The sequence below is a fragment of the Prionailurus viverrinus genome, chromosome B4 (genome assembly GCF_022837055.1).
Source record: "Prionailurus viverrinus isolate Anna chromosome B4, UM_Priviv_1.0, whole genome shotgun sequence".
NCBI classification, from domain to species: Eukaryota; Metazoa; Chordata; class Mammalia; order Carnivora; family Felidae; genus Prionailurus; species Prionailurus viverrinus.
Window position 1 is genome coordinate 15,149,250 of NC_062567.1, and position 25,940 is coordinate 15,175,189.

A 25,940-nucleotide genomic window follows, 5' to 3' on the forward strand; every position below is an offset into this window, starting at 1 on the left:
AGTTCTTTATTGTTGAATTTAAGAGTTCTTTGTATAATTTGGATAACAGTCCTTTATCAGAAGTATCTCCTGCAAATAATATTCTCCCAGTGTGGGCTTGTCTTCTAATTCTCTTTTACAGAGCAGGTGTTTTGAGTTTTAATGAAGTCCTGCTTATCAACTAACTACTCTCATGGATCTTGTCTTTGGTGTTGTATCTAAGAAGGTATCACCATACTCTAAACTCATCTAGGATTTTTGTTATGTTATCTTTGAGGAGATTTTTAGTTTTACATTTTACATATAGGTCTATTATCCATTTGGAATTAATTTTGGTGATGGGTGTAAGGTCTGTGTCTTGGTCCATTTGTTTTCATATAGATGTCCAATTTGTTCCAGCACCATTTGTTAAAGAGACTTTTTGCTCGATTGTGTTTCTTTGTCAAAGATCAGCTCACTCTGTTTGTGGAAATCTACTTTAGGAGTCTGTTCTGTCCTATTTATCTGTTTGTCTATTCTTTCATCAGTACCATTTTGTCTTGATTACTATAACTTTATAGTAAGTCTTTAAGTCAGATAGCATCGATCTTCCAAATTTGTTCTTCTTTAATATTATGTTAGCTGTTTTAAGTCTTTTTATGAACTTTATAAATAGGTTTGTTACTGTCCACAAAATAACTTGCTGAGATTTTGGTTGGGGTTGCATTGAATTTATAGGTCAAGTGGAAGAAATGACATGTTGCCAATATTGAGTCTTCTTATCCATGAACATGGAATATATCTCAGTTTATTTAGTCCTTTGACTTCATTCATAAGAATTTTGTAGTTTTCCTCATATAGATCTTGTATGTATTTTGTTAGACTCTTTTGGGGGGAGTGGGGTGCAGTGCTAATGTAGATGGCATTGTGTTTTTAATTCAAATCCCACTTTGTCGTTGGTATATAAGAAAGCAATAGACTTTTGTATGTTAACCTGATATCCTACAACTATGCTTTAATCATGTTTTTTTCCAGGAAGTTTTTTGTTGTTTTTGCTTGTTTTTTGATTGGTTCAAGTTTTTCACATAGACAATCATGTCATCTATGAACAAAAACAGTTTAATAACTTCCTTCCCAATCTGTATTACCTTTTATTGCCTTTTATTGCCTTATTGAACTGACACAGACTTAGAGTACAATGTTAAAAGGAATGGTAAGAGACAAAATTCTTGCCTAAGATACAGGATCTTAAGTGGGAAAACTGAGTTTCTCACCATTAAGTATATTTCCTGTAGATTTTTTGTAGATATTCTTTATCAAGTTGAAGTTCCCCTATATTCCTAGTTTCCTGAGAGTTTTTATCATAAATGGTTGCTGCATTTTTGATATAATAATGTGATTTTTATTTTTTGTCTATTCATGTGATGGATTGTATTAATTTATTTTCAAATGTTGAACCAGCTTTGCATACCTGGGATAAATTATACTTGGTCATGGCATAAAATTCTTTTTATACTTTTGTGAGATTCAGTTTGCTAATATTTTGTTCTGGATTTTTGCATTCATGTTCACAAGAGATATTGGTCTATAGTTTTCTTTTCTTATAATGTCTTTGTCTGTTTTGGTATTAGGATAACCCTGTCCTCATAGGATGAATTAGAAACTATTCCCTTTGCTTCTTTTGAAAGAAAATGTAGATAATTCATATAATTTATTTCTCAAATGTTTGGTAGATTTCACGAATGAAATCATTTGGGTTAGTCTTTCAGTTTTGGTATGTTATTAATTATTGATTCAATTTCTTTCATAGCTACAGGCATTTTTAGATCATCTGTTTCTTCTTGTGTAAGTTTTGGCAGATTGTGTCTTTCAAGGAGTTGGTACATTTTATCTAGGTTGTGAAATTAGTGGGCAAAGAGTTACTCATAGCTTTCTTTTATTATCTTTTTAATTGCCATAGGCTCTACAATGATGTCTCCTCTTTCATTTCTGGTATTAGTATTTGTACACTCTCTTTTCTGTCTTACCATGGCTAAAGATTTATCAGTTTATGTTTTTTTTTTAAAACAAAGCTTTTGGTTTCACTGATTTTCTCTATTCATTTTCCATTTTCAATTTCAATGAATTCTGCTGAAGTTTTTTTTTTCTCTGTTTTTTGGATTTAATTTCCTCTTCTTGCTCTAGTTTTCAAGATAGAAATTTCTAGACCTAGTCACAGCAATCAGACAAGAAAAAGAAATAAGAGACATCTATATTGGTAAATAAAAAGTTAGGTTATTAGTTTTAGATCTTTCTTCTTTTCTAACACATGAATTTAATGCTACAAATTTCCATCTAAACACTGTTTTCACTGCATTGTACACATTTTGATGTTTTCATTTCATTTAGTTCAAAATATTTTTAAATTTCTCTTGACATTTCTTCTTTGACTCATGTGTCACTGAAAACTGTGTTGTTTAATCTCCATGTGTTTAAGGATTTTTTACTATCTCTCTGTTACTGATTTCTAGTTTAATGCCATTGTTGTATGAAAACATACTGTATGATTTCTTTTTGTCATCGTTTTTCAATTTGATAGTTTTGGTTTATAGCCCACAACGTGATCTGTTTTGGCGACTGTTCCATGTAAGCTTGAGAGAAATCTGTGTTCTGCTGTTTTTGGATGAAGTAGTCTATAGATATCATGTGTGTCCAGCTGATTGATTCTCCTGTTGAGTTCATCTATGTCTCTACTGATTTTCTGCCTGCTGGGTCTGTCCATTTCTGAGAGAGGTGTTGGTCTCTGGCTATGAGAGTGGATTCATCTATTTCTCCTTGCAGTTCTATCAGTTTTTGCCTTGTGTAATTGGGATGCTCTACTGTTAAGCACTCACATGTTAAGAATTGTTATGTCTTCCTAAAAAATTTATTCCTTTATCATTTATAGTTTCTTTGTAAGAATACTTCTCCTTCTGCTTTTTAATTTAATTTTATTTTAGAGAGAGAGACAGAGACAGAGCGGGGGGCGGGGGGGAGAGGGAGATTGAGAATCCCAACCAGGCTCCATACTCAGCACAGAGCCTGATGCGGGACTCAATCCACAACCTTGGAATCATGACCCGAGCTGAAATCAGGTGTCAGATGCTCAAATGACTGAGCCACCCAGGTGCCCTCCCTCTGCTCTTAACAGTTTTCAAGTGTACAATTCAGTGGTACTTAGTACATTCACATTATTGTGCAACCATCACCATCATCCATCTACGAATTCATGTTGGAAAACGGAAACTCTCTGCCTGTTAAAAAGAACCCCCTTTTCATCCTCCCCCAGCCCTTGGTAGTCACTGTTTTACTTTCTGTCTCTTTGGATTTGACTTCTTTGGATGCCTCATGTAAGTGGAATCATACAGTATTTTTGTCCTTTTGTGATTGGCATATTTCACTTAGTATAATGTCTTCAAGGTTTATCCATGTTATAGGATGTGTAAGATGCCTTTCCTTTGTAGGGCAAATCATATTTCATTATATGTGTTACTACATTTTATTTATCCATTCATCTGTTAATAGGCACTTGGGTTTCTTCCATATCTTGGTTATTGTGAATAATGCTGCTATGCACATGGATATACAGATATTTCTCTTCAAGACCTTGATTCCAAGATCTACCTTTCAGTATATACCTAGAAGAGAAATTGCTGGATGATACTGTAGTTATATTTTTAGTCTTTGAGGAATTGCCTTACTGTAATTCATGGTGACTGCACCATTTCACATTATCAACAACAGTCCGCAAGGCTTTGTTTTTCCACATCCTTACCAACATTGGTTATTTTATTTATTTCTTATTCTTTTATTTAATAGTAGCCATTCTAATAGTGGTGAGGTCACCCTGATGTTATTTTGATTGCTCACTTTAATATCCAGCTAAACTAATGAGTCCTCTTCAATGATGAATGAGTTTTCCTTGTACTCACTAGACCCATACCAGCTCATATAGAGAGACAACCCATTTTGGAAATTTCAATGTGAATAATGGTCCATAGAAACTCCCACAAGGTCTGCCCAATGCCCTCCTGGGTATGGGGAAGATACATCCAACTTCCACCGGCAGGTCACTTTTTCCCTGACACCACTGGTTGTCTATCCTCATGGTTATGCCTCTTCTTCAGGGAACCAGGGGAGTGATTAAGTCATGAATGTGTATTCAAGGTGTAATTTCCTCAAAATTTGCACAGGTTATACTTCTAAAATGCTTATAGATTTAGCTTTTGTTTGTGATAATTTTTATTTCTTTTAAAGTGGCTTGAAACAACCACTATCATGCCCATTATTTGACAGTGTTCTGGAAGTTCAAGGCAGTGTAAGAGTAACATAAAAAGACAGAAGAACTGGGATGCCTGGGTGGCTCAGTCAGTTAAGGATCCAACTTCGGCTCAGGTCATAGTTCATGACTTCCAGCCCTGCATCAGGCTCTGTGCTGACAGATCAGAGCCTAGAGCCTGCTTTGGATTCTGTGTCTCCCTCTCTTTCTCTCTGCCCCTCCCCAACTCACACTCTGTCTCTCTCTTTCAAAAATGAATAAGCATTAAAAAAAATTTTAAAGACAGAAGAATAAATATTATCAAGGATCAAATAAAACCTATGTAAAAAGACAATATGATTGTCTGATTACAAAATGCTAATACTGTATACTGAGAAATTAGTACAACTACTTAGAATCAGCACATTACCCAAGGACAATATAGTTATATAAAAATAAACTCATAGGGGCGCCTGGGTGGCTCAGTTGGTTGGGCAACCAGCTTCGGCTCAGGTCATTATCTCACAGTTTGTGAGTTCAGGCCCCGCGTTGGGCTCTGTGCTGACAGCTCGGAGCCTGGAGCCTGCTTCGGATTCTGTCTCCCCCTCTCTCTGCCCCTCCCCTGCTCACTCTCTGTGTCTCTCTGTCTCTCCATGATAAATAAACGTTTAAAAAAAAAATCATAGTTTAGCCAACTTTTAATTTATGTGTGCTATTGTTTTGAGTTGGTCCTTTCACTGTGTATTGTATCTATTTTAGTTATTTTTTTATCTTCATTTTTTGTCTCATTTCTCTTCTTTTCCAGGCAACCAGTCTAATATATATGCTTGGCTAAATGCATTTTATAATATGTGTCCTATTTTTTTTTTAGTATGTCCTAACTTTCATTCTGTTTATTACTCTTTCCCCTTCAATCTGTATCTTAAAGACCCATCTTTGTTTGGGTATATGCATCCAGTTAATTATCTCCTACTGCTGCAAAACACTCTGTGAGGTGTACTCATCATATTTTACCAATTCACCCTGCCATTGCCTGATTTCCACAGTCTGAACATCTCCTTATATGTCATTTGATCTTTAAAGTTTCTTCTTGGGGCGCCTGGGTGGCGCAGTCGGTTAAGCGTCCGACTTCAGCCAGGTCACGATCTCGCGGTCCGGGAGTTCGAGCCCCGCGTAGGGCTCTGGGCTGATGGCTCAGAGCCTGGAGCCTGTTTCCGATTCTGTGTCTCCCTCTCTCTCTGCCCCTCCCCCGTTCATGCTCTGTCTCTCTCTGTCCCAAAAATAAATAAACGTTGAAAAAAAATTAAAAAAAAAAGTTTCTTCTTATGTAAATTGTTCGTAAATATCTCTTAGATATTTTTTTTCTGCTCTTTCATTTTTCCTGTTGACTTTTTGGAGCTATTTTTATGATTTAGTTTTAGTCTTTAACCTTTTTATATTTCTATTATTGTTCTTATGGTAAGTCTTACTGCTATTATTTCATTTCTCTTTAAGTTTTACATTTGATTTTTGTTTTTAGGATGGTTTTGGCCTTTGAGTTAAAAACACATACTTGTGTTTATTTACCCCTGTTAATTTCTTCCTCTTAACTAGATAAGCCCTTTATAATGCTCTCATGACAATGTTATCTCTGTCCTTTCCTTTCTCTTATGCTCCTTTCCACTGTCACAAGAACTGAAAATGTTAGTAATTTCTAGATTTTTGGCTCTGGAGTATTTGTGATGACTTTTTGTATTCTTTGGTCCCAACTTTTGTATTTTAAGACAACCCTTACTTTCTATATCTTTTGCGAGATTCCCTTGGATTTCTTTCCTTGTTTTAACATCTGCTCCAGTATTTGTAATGTGTTTTTTATGACCAATTTGAGTTCTTGTATATCTTATGGTAATTTTTTTATGCTTTCATATTTGACAATTTGGCTGGATATAAAACTCAAGGTTCAAGATCATTTCATTCAGTTCCTGCAGTTATTAGTTTATTATCCTCTTGTATCCAAGGTTACTATGAAGAACTATATTTCCATATAATTATTGACCTTTTATTTTCTGGAAACTTTTTGCATTTTCTTCTTTCATATCCTTAAATTTTATCATAAGCACATAAGTGCATTTGTCTTCCTTTTCTATCTTGTTTGGCACTTCATGATCTCTTTCAGTCTTCTCTCACTTCTGAAGTATTATCTGTATTATTTTTATATGTTTCCATTTCTCCTCTTATCTCTTAATCTTTATAGAATTCCTTTTATATATACAGGGGCCTTTCTATTTTTATCTTTAAAATACTCTTTAGATTTTTTAAAACAATTCCTACTCTTCATTTTGTTGCTGGCCTCTCTGAGTTTCAGAATTGAATCTTTCTACTCATTTATTAATTCTTCAGTTGTAACCATCTTGCTATTTTATACCTATTTGTTCTTTATGTACATATTATATTTTTCATATGCAATATTTCTAGTGACTTTTATTATTTCCAGTTTTACTTTATATTGCCATGTCTTCAATTCTCTTCTTAGGTGTATGCATGAAGCCTTTTATTTTTATTTTTTTAATATATATTTTAAAGTCTTTACTTAAAATCTAGATAGTTGATATATAGTGTAATACTAGTTTCATGCATACAACATAGTGTACAATATAGTGATTGAACACTTCCATACAGTACCCAGTACTAAAACTCTGATTCCATCTGTTTTTAAAATTCTGCATTAGGTATTATATTGTTCAGCTTATCGTCATCTTTTAATATTTATTTGGCCTCTCGGAGACTAGTAACTGTGGCCTATGAACTCACGCATCTATAGTGATGTGAGTTGCTGTCTCTGGTAATTTATGAAAAGGAAGAAGGCCAGTCATTTGCTGTATTCCACTCACCATTGTAAAACACGTCGTCATATATCTAAATAAACATTATAATAAGTAGGTAACTTACTTATTAAAAAGACTAAAATTTTAGTAAGTGGCATAGAGTCCTGAACAATTCAAAAAATATATGATATCTCAGGGTAAAACAATTCAATATTTCGGTTATTCATTAAATTACTCTATGATTCATTTTGGGAGAATGAATATATGAGAAAAACAAAAGAAAAAATTGAGGATGAAAATGTGACCTATTATAATGTAACATTGAGACTTAATAGACTCGGGGCGCCTGGGTGGCGCAGTCAGTTAAGCGTCCGACTTCAGCCAGGTCACGATCTCGCGGTCCGGGAGTTCGAGCCCCAAGTCAGGCTCTGGGCTGATGGCTCGGAGCCTGGAGCCTGTTTCCGATTCTGTGTCTCCCTCTCTCTCTGCCCCTCCCCCGTTCATGCTCTGTCTCTCTCTGTCCCCAAAATAAATAAACGTTGAAAAAAAAATTTAAAAAAAAGACTTAATAGACTCAAGTGTAGACATTTTACCTCCCTTTATGTGTTTACTCTCTTGTATTCATAATGTTTATGCCTTAACTCTTTCCTTTACATACATTAAGAACCATATTAGACAGTGTTTTAATTTTTCCTCAACCATCAAAAATTACCTATCATCTATCATCGATCTATCTATGTACTGTTTAAGAAAAAGCCTGAAATCAATACAGCTTTTATTATATCATTAAAATATCACAAATAAGTCTGAAAAATCATCTGGCATCTTACTGTTTCTATAGCTGGACAACTTAGATCTTACTCATCAACCTGAGGAACTGTTCCTTTTTTAGAAACATAGATACCGTCCAAAATTTTTCTGATATCCTTGTTTTTAACTGTTGTGGCTTGCTGAATCAAAGAAACTGAGCTTGATGTAAGTTCAATGTCATTTCCTTCAGGAATTAACTCATCTTTCTGGCCTTGAGATACAGAACAAGCAACATCTGCATTCATCCGGACCCTGTGGATAAGAAAATTTATTGCATTTACTCATTTTTGCTGTGTTTTTGTGTGTGTGTGTGTGTGTGTGTGTGTGTGTGTGTGTTTGTCCCTACTTGATAGTATAAGATTCATTCTTTTATCATTTCTTTTATGCTTAAAGAAATTCCCTCAGCCATTCATTTAAGGGGTGTCTACTGGTGACAGATTTTTAGTTTTCCTTCATTTGAAAAAGTCTTGGGAAAAGGGGTCTTGGGGTCCCTGGGACCTGATGTGGGTGGAAGTCTAGGCTCTCTGCTCAGCCTTTGCTGTTGGGTTTGGGGATAGAGTATACATTTTCTATGATGTCTGGCTGTTACAGAACAGTCATTATCAAAATGTTTTCTTTCTTGCTCGATTTTCTTTTTCCTGGCCCTCTGCCTAGAGAGAGTAGTCTATGCCTGTTGGATTTTCATGTTGCCAGATTCACATATTCATTTGGCAATATATGAGACAAAAAGAAAACTTAGGAAACTCACCATTTTATGATTCCTTGAGTCCTGAGGTTCCCAGGTAGTCTGTCTTCTCTCTACTTTTCAGAACCTTCTTATGTTTATACAAAACTATATGTAGTGTTCAGGGTTTGAATTGTTATTATTAGGAGGAGGGATATGGAAAACAGATCTGTTCAAATCTTTCCAGAAAAAGAAAATATGGTAACTTAGTAAGTATGACATTGATGGAGCAATTGAGAGATTAGAGACTGATACAGAAACTCCAGAAACAGATTCCAAATATGAAAAAGGTGTCAGCTGATAGAAATTTGTTGATCCATGGGTTTTGAAAAAATGGCTAATATCTAGGAAAATTTTATATATTCACCTCAAACCTCTGAAACTAATATTCTAAATGGTATACCTTATTAATGTATATCTTGAAGGTACTCTATCATTTTAGTATTTCTTACTACTTTTCTTTTCATAGCACAAAAGGGAAATGCTGACATAAAATATGCGGTCAAATACATTGCCATAACAAATATGCAATATATAAGATAAAGAGTCAATATGTGTAATACATGGAATATCAGTTCAAAGTTGAGTAAAAGGCTAAATAAGAAGAAGAGAGTATTCCTTTGATTTCTATAATTTAATCATTGTTGTATTAATGTCTATTTTTACTGTTATTAGCGTGGCCAATCATTTTTAATGTTTATTGCCTTGGGTTCTTGAATTGAACATCCTTATGAATGAATGTATGAGATAAATCTTTGGCCAGTGGCAAAGTCATGAGTTGAAAGCCAGAGGTTTTTCATTTCTTAATTTAGAAACAATTAAAATAAGAATATTAACTAAATAAATAAAGCAACAATGTGTGTAGAACAAAAATTAAATTGATATTTAACTTCTTTTTTAAAAAAGTACTCTGGGATACCTGGGTGGCTCATTCAGTTAAGCGTCCAATTTTGGCTCAGGTCATGATCTCACAGTTCATGGGTTTGAGCCCCACGTTGGGCTCTGTGCTGACAGCTCAGAGCCTGGAGCCTGCTTCGGATTCTGTGTTTTTCTGTCTCTCTGCCCATCTCCCACTCATGATCTGTCTGTCTCTCAAAAATAAATGAATGTTAAAAATTTTTTAGAAAGTATTCTGGTATATATTGATATATATCGGAAAATAAATATATTAAATAAATAAAATTTGTATTTATATTGCCCTTTTATAGTAAGTCATTTTTATGACTCTCTCATAATAGATCTTTACCTCCACAGGTTAGACTGTCTTTATTTTTCCACCTTTTTATTCCTGATATCTAACATTACAGTATGTGTGAACGTCGAATATTTGCTGAATAAATGAATAAATGGACATATAGGTCAATAAGTAAATCTCTATTTTACGTTTTGATGAATAATTTTGATAATTATGTGGATAAGATTTGATATGTTATATTTAAAGTGAAATAATAGTAAATATATTTGAATGATATTCTCCAGTAACCTGCCATTAGATTGATCCATGGTTGGTTTTCAAAAGAATTCACCCTCATTTTCATTTCTTCCTACATAAAATGCTAATGGATATATTATTCAAATATCCTTTTTTATTAGAAGGTCAGTTGTAAGATTTAAGAAATGGTTTTTATGTTATTGATTAAAGTGATCACACAATCTTCTGTGATGGTATTTGTGGAAAACCCTTTGGGGGCTTGTCGTAGTTAATGAGTAGCGCTGGAAACTTTAGAAGTTGATTAATAGGAAATATTAGCAAAGTGAATTGAGTTTGTAAATTAAGACAGACTTTATCAATATCTATGGCTGTTATGTTGCTATGTGTCAGACAGTCCCCCTCTACTTTAATCTTTAATTTAACTAATCATTCCTTTGATTCCACATCACCAACACATCGTTGACATTCAAAGATTAACTTTTAAAAAGACTTCTCTTCTTTAGTCATCAAAAAAGATATGAAATTCCATTAATTAGGTGTGAATTTCCCATCCCCTTCAAGGCAAAAGTTACATGAGTCTCTGGGTGTGAAGATTTGTCATCTTTTTGGGAAAAGATGTTCAAAGATCTATCTACACACCGTTAGTTGTTTTTGCAAGGTTAATTTTGTATTAACTGATACGTGGTTCCACTTTCTCTGTAATTCATCCGAGGAGGAACTGCTTGATTGTGTCTCCCTCAGCAGAACAAGGTGTCAGCCATATTTATCAACATTAGTGCCCTAAAAGCACAAACCTATGAAAATATAACTCCTTTGGATCTTCTTTTTGCAAATATTTCTCTTTTTCTTTAGCCTATATTAAAAAAAAACCCTGTATATTATGTATTTCATAGCTGTTTGCTATGAATCTGTTGGAACAGCTTGCTTGATTTTCTGATTGCCATTCCCCTCAATACATCTTTATGTTGAGGTAGTAATTATTTGAGGGTAACCATAAACATAATCATATATGGATGGATGAATGGATAGATGGATGGATGTGTGTGTCTGTATATATATGTATAATGCTATATATAGTAAATGTATGGTTTCTTTCTTTCTTTCTTTGCTATGTGTCCATCATCATGATTTATGAAAACATCTAATTCTCAGGAGGAGCTAGGCCCAGAATAGCAAAGAACAATGAAACCAACCTTAAACATTCAGAGGAGATACTTATATAATTTTTTCAGAAAATTTATTTTTCCTTTGCAAGTGAAAAATGTGGTGTAGAGATAGTTGTACTTGATGCTCACATAGCAATCATATTATAATAGATTTTTTTAAGCCAAAATAACAAATAATAGTATTTTTGAAATCCTACGGATCTTAGAAATCATCACTTTGCCACCATTGCTCATTTCATAATTCCTTTGTCATATCATCAGGGATAATGATTTCTCCCACACGTTCTTCCTTTCATCTCTTTTTTCTCTTTGCGCATGTAAGTTATTTCAGCTCTTTGAAGGGCAATGCAGTCTAAATAATTACAGAATATGAATAGACGTTTGGGTGAGCATCCCAAGCTAAAATCCAGGGCTTCTGTAAAATGTTCAGATCCCATCAGATATCGAGAAGCTTGTGTGCATACAAGGGAGAGGCAGAATGGACTGAGTAGGATACTTTTAAATAATGGTGTCTCTGAAAACACCCAAACAGAGTTACCAGTACGTCTGCTAGGAAAAACTGTGGAAAGTGTCAGGGTTCCAGTGTCTGTTTTTCCACCAGTTTTCACTGATCAAATGCTTCCATTCTAAACGATTGGCTTTTTTTCTTCTTTTTCTCTGATGCAAACTTGTTCCCTTCAGACGGAGAAAGGACTGTCAAAAGTGTGGCAAGAAAGTGAGCAGAACTCCGGTGATCATTGGCAAAAGGCAGTCATCCTGCTAGGCAAGTTAAGGAATTTTGAAGTCATATTTCAAGGCATCAGAACAAGGGATCTGGGAGGAGGAGCCGCGATTGACGACATTGAATTTGAAAACTGCACGACTGGTGAGTTTCTGGAATTCGTTTCCATTTGGACCCACTTTCCTCATCCAGCCATTTTATCTTCTCATTTATAAAATGTCCTGCTGTTTGTATATTTGGTGCATCCATAAAAATCAATTGAAAGAGATAATCTCCTAATTGTAGAACTGACATGTTAAGAGAGGATTGCTTCCCCATTCCGCAACCGCCCAAGCTCTTGATTCCTTTCTTCCTTTCAGACCATCCACTTTCCGTCATGTAGAAGTGTTCCCTGTTGCATTTATTTTTCAACACGATTTAAAGTGCATGCCTAATATTTACATATATTTATCCAAATTAATTTGAAGTGAACTAGTAAAAACTTGTCAGAGAGCTGTCACTTAGTGGATGCATGCGAAATGAATTCAACCAGGTGTAATTCAGGCAGAACTTGTGAGAGCAAGGCTTTGGATATTTAAAATGCTACTCTAGCAAGTGAACAGCAACTTGAAAAACTTGACTATCATTTATCACACTTCCAAATGTGAAGTATAACTATACTTAGATTTTCTTTACGGAACTACCCAGAAAATGTCAAAAATAATTATAAATTCACTTGCACAATTTCACAACTGGCAAAGTTCTTTCTGAGAAGGCACTATTCCATCTGATTTCCAAAATAGTGCCATGTAGTGCACCCCGCCAACAAATTCGACACTGATTCACTTCTAGGCGAGCTCCTGGGACTGAGAGCTAACCTTGAGTACTGTTTAATTTTATTATTGCTCTCACGTTAAAGTATCATGTCACCCAGGCAGGTCAAAAGTGTGATTCGGTATTTGGTGATGTTACAGCGGCTGCTCTTTTTATGAGCAGGGCTGTGTCAAAGATCCCAGGTGATCTAGGGAGCACAGAGCTCTGGGCATGCACATCAAGAAGGGGATGGGATTTGGGCTCGGGGATGTTTGGAACAGGGTGCTGGACAACAGAGAATGAGGTTCTGAACATTTATTGTGAAAATGTATCTTAGAAGATATCTGCTTATTCTAGAAGAGTGTGCTTCCTCCACTCTTTGCCAGTCACCTTCCTAGTAATTTGCTAAATTTCTATTTTAGTTAGTTCTTGATTCTGGTAACTTCAAAAGAAATCTTCAATTCCCTTTTCTAAGATTTTAGAAAGAAAGAAGCTTTTATTAAACAGGAGAGATTCCTTTCCTCCCACGGGAGGCAGAATGGTTATTAGATGGGTTGATTCAGGACAGAAGAAATCTGAGAGTTATTATTCCAACTTTGCCAGTTTCATGAAGTCTGCACTATTTTTACCCCTTTCTTGTAAAGTCCTATGAGATTTTACTTGATTATAATTAATTTTGTGCAACTCAATCTAATGCTGAGCTTACTGAGAAATATTTTAATATCTTATGTTTAGTGGTCAACTTCTTTTAGGTCTATAGTTCTTTCTATGTCATCAAAATAAAGAGGTCAGTGGTAACCAATTGTATTTAAATATGGTCAGTTGTATATCAAATATGTTTTAGGACAAAGTAGCCATTGCTTTATTGAAAACAATTAAAGCTCCATCTGCTACCAGATAATGAAGGCTTTCAAATTATGTTGTAGTTAAGATAGAAGAAAAAGGCACTATAGGAAAGTTTGAAAGAATATTTATGGAACTCAAAGATTATGATTATTTTGTCCACTTAGGTTTAAATTATTTTCCAGTAAAATATCACTCAGAATATGTTACCCTAAACTGCTCGACATTATCCCCAATTTAGAAGAGAATGGCATTTAACTAAACACCTACAACTCAGGCACTATAGAAGAGTGGTTAAGAACTAGGAGACTTGAGTCAAACTATGTTTGGGATCAGCTTTGCCACTGACTAGTTTGGGTGGCTTTCTTTATTTTACTTTGCCTCTGTTTCCTTATCAATAAAATGTAGATGATAATGGTAGTACTTCCATCATAAATGTCTGCGAATGTCAAATACATTCGTATATGTGACGTGCTTGGAATAGTCCAGATACATAGTGAAACTTACATATCACATTTTATAGTTACAGTTATGCCACCATTCGTATTGGCCATGCTATATTTTCAAATGGTGTTTTATTGTCCCGCACTAGGTAACCGACTTCAAATCATATGCAAACATGTTGCCATAAAGTCTATCATGGAATTGTTGCTATTTGCCATTTAAAGTAAAGAACTTAAAACATGACGTCATATTTGTTTTCCTGCCACCTACTGCCACTAACGAAAGAGCATATATTATATGATACCATTTGGAGGGAATATCCATAACAGGCAGATGCGTAGAGGTAATTGCTTAGGGCTGAAGGAAAAAAGGATGGGGAGTGACTGCTAATGAATATGGCCTTTTTTTGATAGGATGATGAAAATACATTTTTTTCTTTTTCTATGTTTATTATTTTTGAGACAGAGAGAAACAGAGAGAAACAGAGTGTGTGCGTCCAAGTTGGGGAGGGGCAGAGAGAGGAGGGGACAGAGGATCCAAAGCAGGCTCCACACTGACAGCAGCCAGTGCAGTGTGGGGCTCGAACTCATGAACCAAACTCATGGCCTGAGCCAAAGTTGGACGTTCAACCAGCTGAGCCACCAGGCGCCCCAATATTCTATATTTTTATGGCAATTGTTGCTCAACTTCATGAATATTCCAAAGCTGTTAAATTGTAAACTTAATATAGGTGACCTTAATGGTATGTAAATTCTAAATTATAAATCAGTGAAGTTTTTAAAAAATATATAAAGCAGGAGAGTTACGGGGATATGGTGGTGGTGGTGGTGGTGGTCGTCATGGTGGCAGAGTAGTTTTGGGATTTTCCCAAGTTCGAACATCTAAACAGACCACCTAATCAGTGAGTCGCGGAAAACATAGACAACAAAATTAAGTGAAAATGCATCCCTACCAACCCAGTATACAAGCAAATAGGGACCAACCACCACCAACCACACGACTTGTGTAGTGTTTATGTCTGTAAGGGAGAACAGGGGGATCATCAAAGAGCCAGCGGCTATTCACTGGAAAATGCAGCCAGGTGGTTTGAGAATAACAGCTAGAACTGGAGGGTGTCACTCACTTATAGAATGAGTGGGCCCGAGGGCTCTGTGGTAGGTTCTGAGGGGTTGGAGCAGTTGACGCCATGAACTCTCAAACTGGAGCCACCATGAGTCTCTTTCATTCCAGCAGTTCACACTCAAAAACCAACCAAAGAAAACAGGAGCAGACACGGCACTGAGTAGACTAGGGAAAAATGAAGGGAAGAGGAGACCCACATCAAAGTAGGGAATGGGGACAAGCTAGAAAAATCTCAGAAAGCAAGGCACCATATGTTCTTATGGATTTATATAGCTTCTATAGACTTACAGTCTTTTTCAGGGGTTTAGCAATAATCCTCTAACTATGGCTACGTTGTTACAGAGCTTCAGTTTTATCGTTTGCAAATTGACAGGATCATGATAGACTATCTCTGAGATTTTCCTGGGACCATCTGACAACTCTAGACTCTATGCATATTTTTAAAGTTTCAGAATAATTGAGAACAAAGTTTAAAATTGATTAAAAGTGGGTGTGGAAGGAGTTAGAGGATATATATGGCATTTATATTTATATTTATATTTATATTTATATTTATATTTATATTTGGTGGTTATCTATTTTACCCGCAAATAAAACTTTTTGAGCTTCATAGTTACTTTTTACTTTCCATTCAAAAACTTACAATTCAATTTATTAGATAATATTTAGTACATGGCCCACATAAAGCTCTATGTGTTATTTTTTATTTCTTTACATTCAGAATACATCATGGCACTATCTTCAATTTACTATCAAATCTATTGTGTTTTTCTAAAAAGAAAAATATGGCAAGAGCATAGGCCTAGTCCTAGTCTTTGGTCCGTCCAGGGACACATTAAGAAGGGTATCTCCTTTTTGGATAAGGGAACAAGGAAGCAAGTAGCTTATTCATAGAAAAACAAGTGACAGATTATGAACTTGATATCTCCTCTTTTTAAATTCAAGTTGATTTAAAATGGTATTTTTTAATCAAAGTCTGATAAAATGAAACTGCCATTCTATAGAAGAGAGAAGTAGGAATGAAATTTATATAGACGGGAAAGAAATAGTCCATTGTTGTAATTATAAAAGTGTCAATTCTCAATTTAAATAGTTACTCAGTTTTCAAGCAGAATATTACCTATTAAGTATAATCATTCAGCCAATACTTACAGAGTTTAGCATGAATACTAAGCAGCATTTATGTCAGATCTGGGGAGCCTGTTCTTCAAGACCTCTAGGTGCAATCTAGGTTTCCCTCTTGCTATCTGCTTTGTGGTTTGGGGCAAATCACAGGATCTTCCTTTGTCTCATTGTTCTCAGCTCTAAAATCATAAAAATACTGCTTCCGTCTCATAGACCTCTCACAGAACTAGGTCGTTTACTTTATGCAAAGTGCTTTCAAGAATGCATGAGATACTGTAAACACCGAATATTTGTTAGCTGAAAGTATAAAGGAACAACAAGAGTAGAAGACTTGATAATTGTTTTAGGCAGAACAATTTTTGTATCATCGTTTAAGATCTGGTTCTGTTCTGTTCACATGTTCAGCAAACATTTATCGATTTCTAGGATTGCAGAAAACTCTGTGCAATGTACTATGAACATCTCCTCACAACAGGGCTGGAATGCATGTGTTATACAGTGTTTGGCTTTATTGATTTTCCATTTCTCCTCTCAGTGCCCCTTTCTTGACTGCGGGCATTTCCCTATATGCCCCCTGTGCCTTGTATTGCCTGGACTGCTCTGTGATTTGTCTCCAAGAAACTCATAAACCTCATACCTTAGGGTGGAAGCCAATAACAGTGTAAGATGTTGCCTTTTTCACTAAAATATCTAGAAGATTCAACTGAATGATGACCAGATTTTAGTTCAGGGAAAAGGAAGGAGTAATTTAGGGAATAGAAAATGCTTCCAGAAGTCAATAAAATCTTCTAAGTAGACAGTAGCATAGTAGCTACTCTGTCTTTCTCTAAACTCCTACAGAGCAAAACACATCATGCTCCCCAAATAATCCTCAATGTGAATAGAAGGAAATACCTTGGGAGTAAAGTAAGAGAAGCCAGCAACATTATAATTTTAGATGTCTAGTGAATTGTCTTCACAGAAACCTGAAAAGGCTTTCTTTTTTATTATAACCACTTTCACACCTTTCATTTTTTTCCCCCTCAAAAACTGTATGTATGACTCCTAAGTGTCCTTTAAACAGTAATTGATCTGGAGTGAAAAATAGTGGCTTGATGATAATGATTTCAGTGCAGCATTACTCTGGATTCAAATTGAACTCGGGAGATCACAAAACAGTGATTGCTCTATATAAAGTTCACGAATACATAAATCTATAAACAGAAGCCTGTAGAGTTTGACTTCAAAACTTAACCTTCTTTACTTAGTTTAGATGAAAAGCTGTATTTCTGCTCAACATATGAGTGCTGCAAGTGTTGCTTTTAGATCTCAAACAATTTTCTTTTAAAGTATATGTTTCCAGGAAGAAAAGGAAAAAAAAAAAAAAGAAAGCCATGATGGCAATGAGTAAAAAAATAATAATAATTAAACACCTCACCCTAATATAATATGTAAAAGCCACCCATTTTTAATAACTAATGGATAGATAATTTGGAGCACCATGGAACATAAGGATGGATGGACGGACGGCTGGATTGATGGGCAGACAGGTTGATTAATAGAAACCATTTACTCAAATCTTGGTATATGTGTGAAAATTCAGATCAGAGCGAGTTTCTGCTTCATTGAGTTACATTCTGGTGGCAGTTGTGGATAATAAATAAAGTTATATGTAATATTGTGTCATGTGATTATAGATGCTATGAATAATACAGGCAGAAAGTGAGGGATAATTATTACCCTGACTAGAATGGTAAGAAACAGTCTCTTTGGAGGTAACAGTAGAACAAGGTCTTAAATGAAATAAGAGGTGACCATGCAAACATCTCAGCGAAGCATTCCTCAGCCTCAGGACCTGCCAGGCAGTTTTACTAGGAGAAAAGCACATTGCTGGAGCAGAAGGAAAAAAGGGTAGGGGGATAGCAATGGGTCTCAGCGTTCAGAAATTTGTCATCAGAAATGCCTGCTCTGTACTGGGGATCTTCTGACAGTACAGGAGGTAAGCAAGCAGGCTGGAGTCGGTCTTCCTAGGGTTAAGTTCTGTCTCTGCCATTTACTGGCCTTGTGACCTTAAATAAATGCTTATCAATTTTGTGCCTCAGTTTCTCTATGGCAATAAAAATGAGACCTACTTTATAGGGTAATTGTGAGGATTTAACAAATTAATATATGCCAAGAGCTTTGAAGAGAAACTCTGTATGTTGACTAGTCAATAAGTGCTAAGCATATGATTATCATCATAATCATCACCATTGTATTTAGTTTAATTTTCAGTAAAATGCCAGAAAATTGAGGTACCCAGAGGTTGTAATAACTAATACCAGACAGGTAGATTTCATTACTGATGCTTAACAGCATAGGACCTTAGCTATAGTGAGCCATAACAGCATGGAATATTACTAAAATCACGATAAATGCCTTAGGGGTAAAAGCAGTCACCCTGGACCTGTCATATCTACCTTCTCTATAATTTCAAATGCTCTTAAAATATAATACCAAGCATATCAGCTAATAGGAGTGTTTCAGTAATACTAATTGAAGTATCTTAAAACATTGTAAAACCTGTTTTTAAAGTTTTTAATATTCAACAAATTCTTATTGTTACGGACTTATTTTATTTTGGATTAAAAAAATCAATAAGGAGGGGGAGGGAAAAGAAAGTAAACCTGATGTACAAATGTTATAGAAACTAAACCAGTTCCAGTTCAAGGCAGTTCTTTCTTTATCTGATTATATCTGCCTATTTTTATTCTAGGTTTCCTTATAACTGCATCATATCTTCTGTGTCTAAGGCTAAAATTTTCTGCCAAGATTTGACATCAATTTATTAAATATACTCTTTTGGTGGGGAGAGGGGTGGGATGCTAATCCCATTCTCTTTTTTGGACTTTTACTTTAAGTCTAATTAATATACAGTGTTATGTTAATTTCAGGTGGACAACATAATGATTCACCCATCTGCCTCCCTACTTCCCCTCTGGCAATTTGTTCACTGTATTTAAAAGCCTGTGTTTTGTTTTGTTTTGTTTGTTTCTTCTGTTTCTTTGTTCATTTGTTTTATAAATACCACATATGAGTGAAATCATATGGTATTGGTCTTTCTCTGACTGACTTATTTTACTTAGCATCATACTTTCTAGGTCCATCCATGTGGATGCAAATGGCAAGATTTCATTCTTTTTATGACTAATATTCCAGCACGTGCGTGTGTGTGTGTGTGTGTGTGTCTTCGTGTGTGTATACCACATTTTCTTCATCCATTGATCTATAGATGACTTGGGCTGCTTCCATATCTTGGTTATTATAAATAATAAACAATAAACATAATGGTGCATATATATTTTTTTCAAATTAGTGTTTTCATTTCCTCTTGGTAAATACCCCAGATTTGTTAAATATACTCTTTATATCAGCACAGATCATATCTTTAAACCTGGTACTTCAGATTAAACTTTATCTATTGGCTAGGTTAAATGCCCATTGTTTCTTAAATGGAAAAATTAGCCTTATTTAAAGTAAATACTTCACATTCCTGCAAATATCTTTTATTAAAAACAAAAAGTGTGGGGGTGCCGGGTGGCTCAGGTCATGAGTTCACGGTTCAGGAGTTCGAGCCCCGCTTCAGGCTCTGCGCTGACAGTGCAGAGTCTGCTTGGGATTTTTTCTCTCTCCCTCTCTCTCTCTCTGCACCTCCTGTTCTCTCTCTGTCTCTGTCTCTGTCTCTCTCTCAAAAGAAATAAACTTTAAAAAAGTGTGAAGGGCAAATTTTAAGATATTTTGTCATAGTTTATATACTTCCAACTTAAATTATCAGTATTAGTAACATGGACATATATAAATGCGTATTTTATTTAATATATGCCATATAATGTAAAAACTCATCATTTTGATTCTTCAGTCGAATAAAGGTAACTGATTTTTATGGACTCAAAATTTTTGATTCTTCATCGATACGGAAAAGTGATATCAATTTGCTGATTTATAAACAAAGACTACAGATTTTTTAAGCCTATCATTGTTTGTTGTGGAGATTATTTACTGTTTGCAAAATATCCATTTCTTCCCATGTTTCCCAGACCCTTCTGGGTATGTGGATTAATGTGAAAAGAGGTGGCCAATGTGCTCTCAGTAAGTGACACGTCATTTCCAGGCAGAGGTGTTTACAAGCTGGTGGACAACCCTCTGGGTCTCCCTCCTAATGCTGTGGTAGAGGAGGCCTTATTTTCCACATGTTTTGTCTCCATCTGCCTGGTCCCAGGAGAAAGTCTCTCTCACACTTTTTTTTTCAGATATGTATACTAAGTGACCCTCTAAAAATGGTGTTTCTGATATTTGGGGGTTATTTTTTTTGTGTCCTATAATCTACTTAGTCTTACCTAACATGCCATGTGATTTCCTGTATTCCAGAGGGGAATACTTCTATAGCTAGAGCTATCATAGAATTATACTATACATATGTAGGGTTGTATTTGACATTGGGTTGTCCAACATTGTAGCCTTGGGAGCAGATACGTTTCTGTCTTTGAGGTTACATCCTGAGGATTGTGGTGGCTTGACTAATGAGCAGAAAGAAATCACAACCAAGCTATCAATCCTTTGCAGATTTTCTCAAGCTGAAGATGTAAAAAAGAAGAATACTTACCTTTCCAATTCTAATATTCTAAATATTTTAAGAAAGAACTTTCAGCAACCCTGGCTCTAGACTTGTGGGGAAAGTAGTCAGGAGGAAAAAAGTTGACACTAAGCCAAATTCGGAACCAAGAGGTGGAGAGTCTTTGTGGAACCAACCCCCTGCTCCCAATCATTGCCGGCTATGGCCCTCATTTTGTTTTATTGCTTGAATTGATTTGAGAAGGCCTCAGGAGAGACGCTTCATTGTCACAGTCAACCACCAACATAGTTCTTCAATAAGCCTTAGAACTGATTTATTTGCTTCTTGTAAAATCAGGGCATAGATTCTTGTTCTTGGTCCCATGCCCATATTTTTGAACACAGAACTATGCAATTGAGTTTATTATATTTTTAATCAGCTATTTTAAATTAAAAAAAATCAAAGACATGGATAGATCCAGTTACTTCAATATTATATTGAAATCATTTATGACATATCTAGAAAATAATCAGATATTTATCTTTTAGTATGATTGATAAGATTAGTGTTCCATTGTCAAAAAAGGTCCATATTTAAAGCTGTGATTATAATCATATCACAGCAATAAACTAAATACTATAATTGATGTGATTGATTATACTGGATTATGATCCAGGCACAATGATATAACTTGATTCATTCATAATATTAAGGAAAAATAATTATTTGAGCATACATTTCAGTATGGTTGAAATATCCTTTGAAATACCCCTATTAAGGCCACTATAAATCTGAAAACTAACATTATACTTGGTTCATGTAGTGTCTAATTAGAATCTGTTTTAATTACAATGAACATTTCCACATTTAATATCTTGGTCAGTAAGACCATTGCATAGAGTATTTATGATGATATGGCACTTCAATTTTTACTGAACTATATTTTAACAATGATTTTCTATTCAAAATTAATATTCATATCAATAAGATGTCCATTTTACATTAATGATAAATCTTTTTTAGTTTTTATATTACTCAGTTGAATGGTATGTTCTTCAGTTTTGAAACATTATTACAAATATATATACAAGCTACAGGTGCACTTTAAACAAATAGAGGTAGAACTCAAGAAACTTAATTGGATCAAACTTAAAGAACTAGGTTTCAATAAAATTTGTATGTATATATTAAGCCAAGGCTAGAAACGAAATTTCTTGTCTATTTGATGGAACACATATACACAGAGGCATATATGAGTTTCTGAAAAACCTCATATTTTGAATAATCGCATGAGAAAAAGGACTTATGGGAAAATAGGATTGGAGCAAGCCACTATAAGCATAGGTAACTGAGTTGTAGACTGCTAATATAAACAATAACAACCATAATAAAAATACTAGCACAGCATAAAGCATTTTAAGATTATAATAGAGGAACTTTTCAGTAAATGTATTACTTTACCTCAAAAGGGGGTTGAGTTGGCAAGCCAGAAATCGTGATGGAAGGGTGGTATAAAAGAAGTTTAAGGGGTGTCTAGGTGGCTCAGTTGGTTAAGCGTCAGGCTCTTAGTTTCGGCTCAGGTCATGGTTGCACAGTTCATTTCGTGAAATCAAGCTCCATGTTGGGCTGTGCACTGACAGCATGGATCCTGCTTGGGATTCTCTCTCTCGGCCCCTCCCCACTCATGCACACTCACTCTTGGCTCTCTCCCTCAGAATAAATAAATAAACTTAAACATTAAGACCATTTAATTTTGGAGAGAAGGAAAAAGTGCCCAAAGACTGGGAAAACTATGCAATACATAAGTACTTCCAAAAGAGAGCATGTGGAGAATGAGTGGACTAGGTAAAGAACTTGCTGAACAGCCTGTATCCTTTCTTGGCTCTCTGGCTCAGCTGTGTTGCTATACCTCCTTGGTGGCAAAGACATCAGTGAAGAAAATCATGTAGGAATCAACACTACTTCTGTGTTGTATTGGCCCAATTCCCTCACTGGCCACTTGCATACAATCTCCATTGTTCTACAGAAACATGCATTGCATATGTAAAAACGGAGACAGTAAAAGGAAACTGGTACATCCTGGACACCTAGTGGGTGCCAAGGTCAAACCAGACCCCTGCACATACATAGTTTCTTCTAAGAAAGGAATAAAGATGTTTAATACAGAATGGGTTCTTGAAGGATTTGAGCAAAATAAGTCACACCAATTGTCTGGAGAGTTGCCTCAGCGGATTTGGGAAATACAAAGTTTTAAATTGTTGATTCAAAGGTCAGGAAGGAGCTCAGCAAAAGAAACCAAGTGTGGTTTGGATTTCTTTCCACTAGTTTGCTTTTTGGTCTTTTGGTCTTTATACATTCTCATGATAATTTCTGGGAAGTCTCTAGGTTAATTAGGTCTAGTTTAATTGCCAATAGTGTTAAACACAAAGGGAGTTTATTTAAGGATAGGAAGAATCTGTGGAAACCCAAGATCAGGAACACAGTCCAGCTTCAGGAACATTCTAAAACCAAGATTGAAGAGGGATCTTGAGTTGTGCTTTTTCTGGGCCTCTTGTCTCTTAACTGCATCTCTCTGTACATCTGTTTCACTGCCCTCACTCTGTGGAACCAGCTTTCTCTGCTTCACCATGCATAGGCAGAACACATGACTATACTTCATAATTGTTGCAGAAACCCATTAGTTATATTTCTAAGTTCTCTGTTAGGGGACTCTGATTGACTGAGCTTGTGTCAAATGACCATCATCAGACATATGGTATACATAAGCCTACTGGGACCCCAGCCTGGTGACCATTTGGATGAGAGGGAATCATCACATGAAGGGAATGAGGTAAACAATAAGTCCATGGGGAGCACATTGACAATGTATTCTTAGAATGTTCATGCAACAAATCACTCATTCAACGAATATTAACATAATACTTCCCATAGACAAGTGTTGAAGTATAGTACACAGATGAATAGATTATTCATTATCGACTTAGAGTATGCAGTAGGAACAGAGAAGGGGGGGAAGGGTCTATGGAGAATTGTGGGGAAGATGACAGTTCAGGATAGGCACTTTTAGCTCTAGTCTTTATGTGTACCTTTCAGCTGGCAGGGAAGAAAAAAAAGGTGGAGAAAGAGGCAAAGAGCATATACCAAGCATAATTTAAAAGACGGGGCACCTGGTGTCTCAGTAAGTTGAGCATCTGACTCTTGGTTTCAGCTCAGATCATGATTTCATGGTTCGTGGGTTCAAGCCCTGTGTCACTCTGCACTGACAGTGCTGAGCCTGCTCGGGATCTCTCTCTGCCCTTCCCCCACCCATGCTCCCCACCTCTCTCTCTCCCTCCCTCCCTCTCTCTCTGTCTCCCTCCCTCTCTCTCAAAATAAATAAAATAACCAAATAAACTTTAAAATTTTTTTAAAGTTTTCCTTATAAACATTGCATATCACTTTAACTTATAACTAATTAGCCAAAATTGTCGCACGTTCAAACCATGAGGAAATCCAAGGCATGTGTTTATTTAAAACTAAGGAAGAAGAAGGGAGTGGGTATTTGTTTAGAGACCTAATAGCCTACCAGAAGTTCCTACTAGGCAATTTCTCAGCCTAAGAGCATACATAATTATGACTTTAAAGGTATATTGTCAAACCCTTCTTCACAATATCCTGTTCTTTGTTGTTTCTCCATATGCTCTCTGCTAAGGGTGACTACTGCTTAGTTTTCAGAATTTGTGTGTCTCCCCATAAGTCATCCCCTTAAACCTTTCTTAAACCCCCCTGTCTTCCCTCAAGATTGTTTTCCTTTTTCGTAATTTCTTGACCAGGAAATATTTTCTAATTTAGTAAGTGAATTGATACAGTGTTTTAATTTGCATACACAATTAATAATGAGGTTAAATCTTTTTTTTAACCAATATGCTCATTATTGGTCATTCATATTTCTTTTGAGAATTGTCCATTCAAAAAAAGACAGTCTTTTTAACAAATCGTGCTGGGAAAGTTGGACAGCAACATACAGAAGAATGAAACTAGACCACTTTCTTACACCACACACAAAAATAAAGTCAAAATGGACGAAAGACCTAAATGTGAGATAGGAAAGCATCAAAACCCTAGAGGAGAAAGCAGGCAACAACTTCTTTGAGCTCAGCTTCAGCAATATCTTACTCAACACATCTCCAAAGGCAAGGGAATTAAAAGCAAAAATGAACTATTGCAACCTCGTCAAGATAAAAAACCTTCTGCACTACAAAGGAAACAATCAACAGAATTAAAAGGCAACGATGGTATGGAGAAGATATTTACAAATTACATATCAGATAAAGGATTAGTATCCAAAATCTATGAAGAACTTACCAAACTCAACACCCGAAAAACAAATAATCCAGTGAAGAAATGGGCAGAAGACATGAATAGACACTTTCCAAAGACATCCAGACAGCCAATAGACACATGAAAAGATGCTCAACGTCACTCATCATGAAGGAAATACAAATCAAAAGCACACTGAGATACCACCTCACACTGGTCTGAGTGGCTAAAATGAACAAATGAGGAATGAACAGATGCTGGCGAGGATGTGGAGAAATGGGAACCCTCTTGCACTGTTGGTGGGAATGCAAACTGGTATAACCACTTTGGAAAAGAGTACGGAGGTTCCTTAAAAAATTAAAAATAGAACTACCCTATGACTCAGCAATAGAAGGTATTAGGAATTTACCCAAGGGATACAGGAATGCTGTTGCATAGGGGCACTTCTACCCCAATGTTTATAGCAGTGCTTTCAGCAATAGCTAAATTATGGAAAGAGCCTAAATGTCCATCAACTGATGAATGGATAAAGAAGATGTGGTTTATATATGTACAATTTATATATACTCCTTGGCAATGAGAAAGAATGAAATCATGCCATTTGCAGCAACGTGGATGGAAATGGAAGGTATTATGCTGAGTGAAATAAGTCATGCAGAGAAGGACAGATATCATATGTTTTCACTCATATGTGGGTCTTGAGAAACTTAACAGAAGACCATGGGGGAAGGGAAGGGGGAAAAAGAGTTACAAACAGAGAGGGAGGGAGGCAAACCACAAGAGACTCTTAAATTCAGAGAAAAAACTGAGGGTGGATGGGGGAGTGGGGGAGAGGGGAAAATGGGTGATGGGCA

The 25,940-nt window shown here is 35.7% G+C and overlaps 1 protein-coding gene across 1 annotated transcript in view; it reads left to right on the top strand.

Annotated features, from left to right (window-relative positions):
* The window catches only part of MALRD1 (MAM and LDL receptor class A domain containing 1), a 779,242-nt gene that overhangs the window by 499,647 nt on the left and 253,655 nt on the right, over window positions 1-25,940 (top strand). The window contains exon 29 of the mRNA XM_047865740.1: window positions 11,852-12,035. Within this exon, the coding sequence (XP_047721696.1) occupies window positions 11,852-12,035 (184 nt within the window). The remainder of the gene's footprint in view (window positions 1-11,851; window positions 12,036-25,940) is intronic.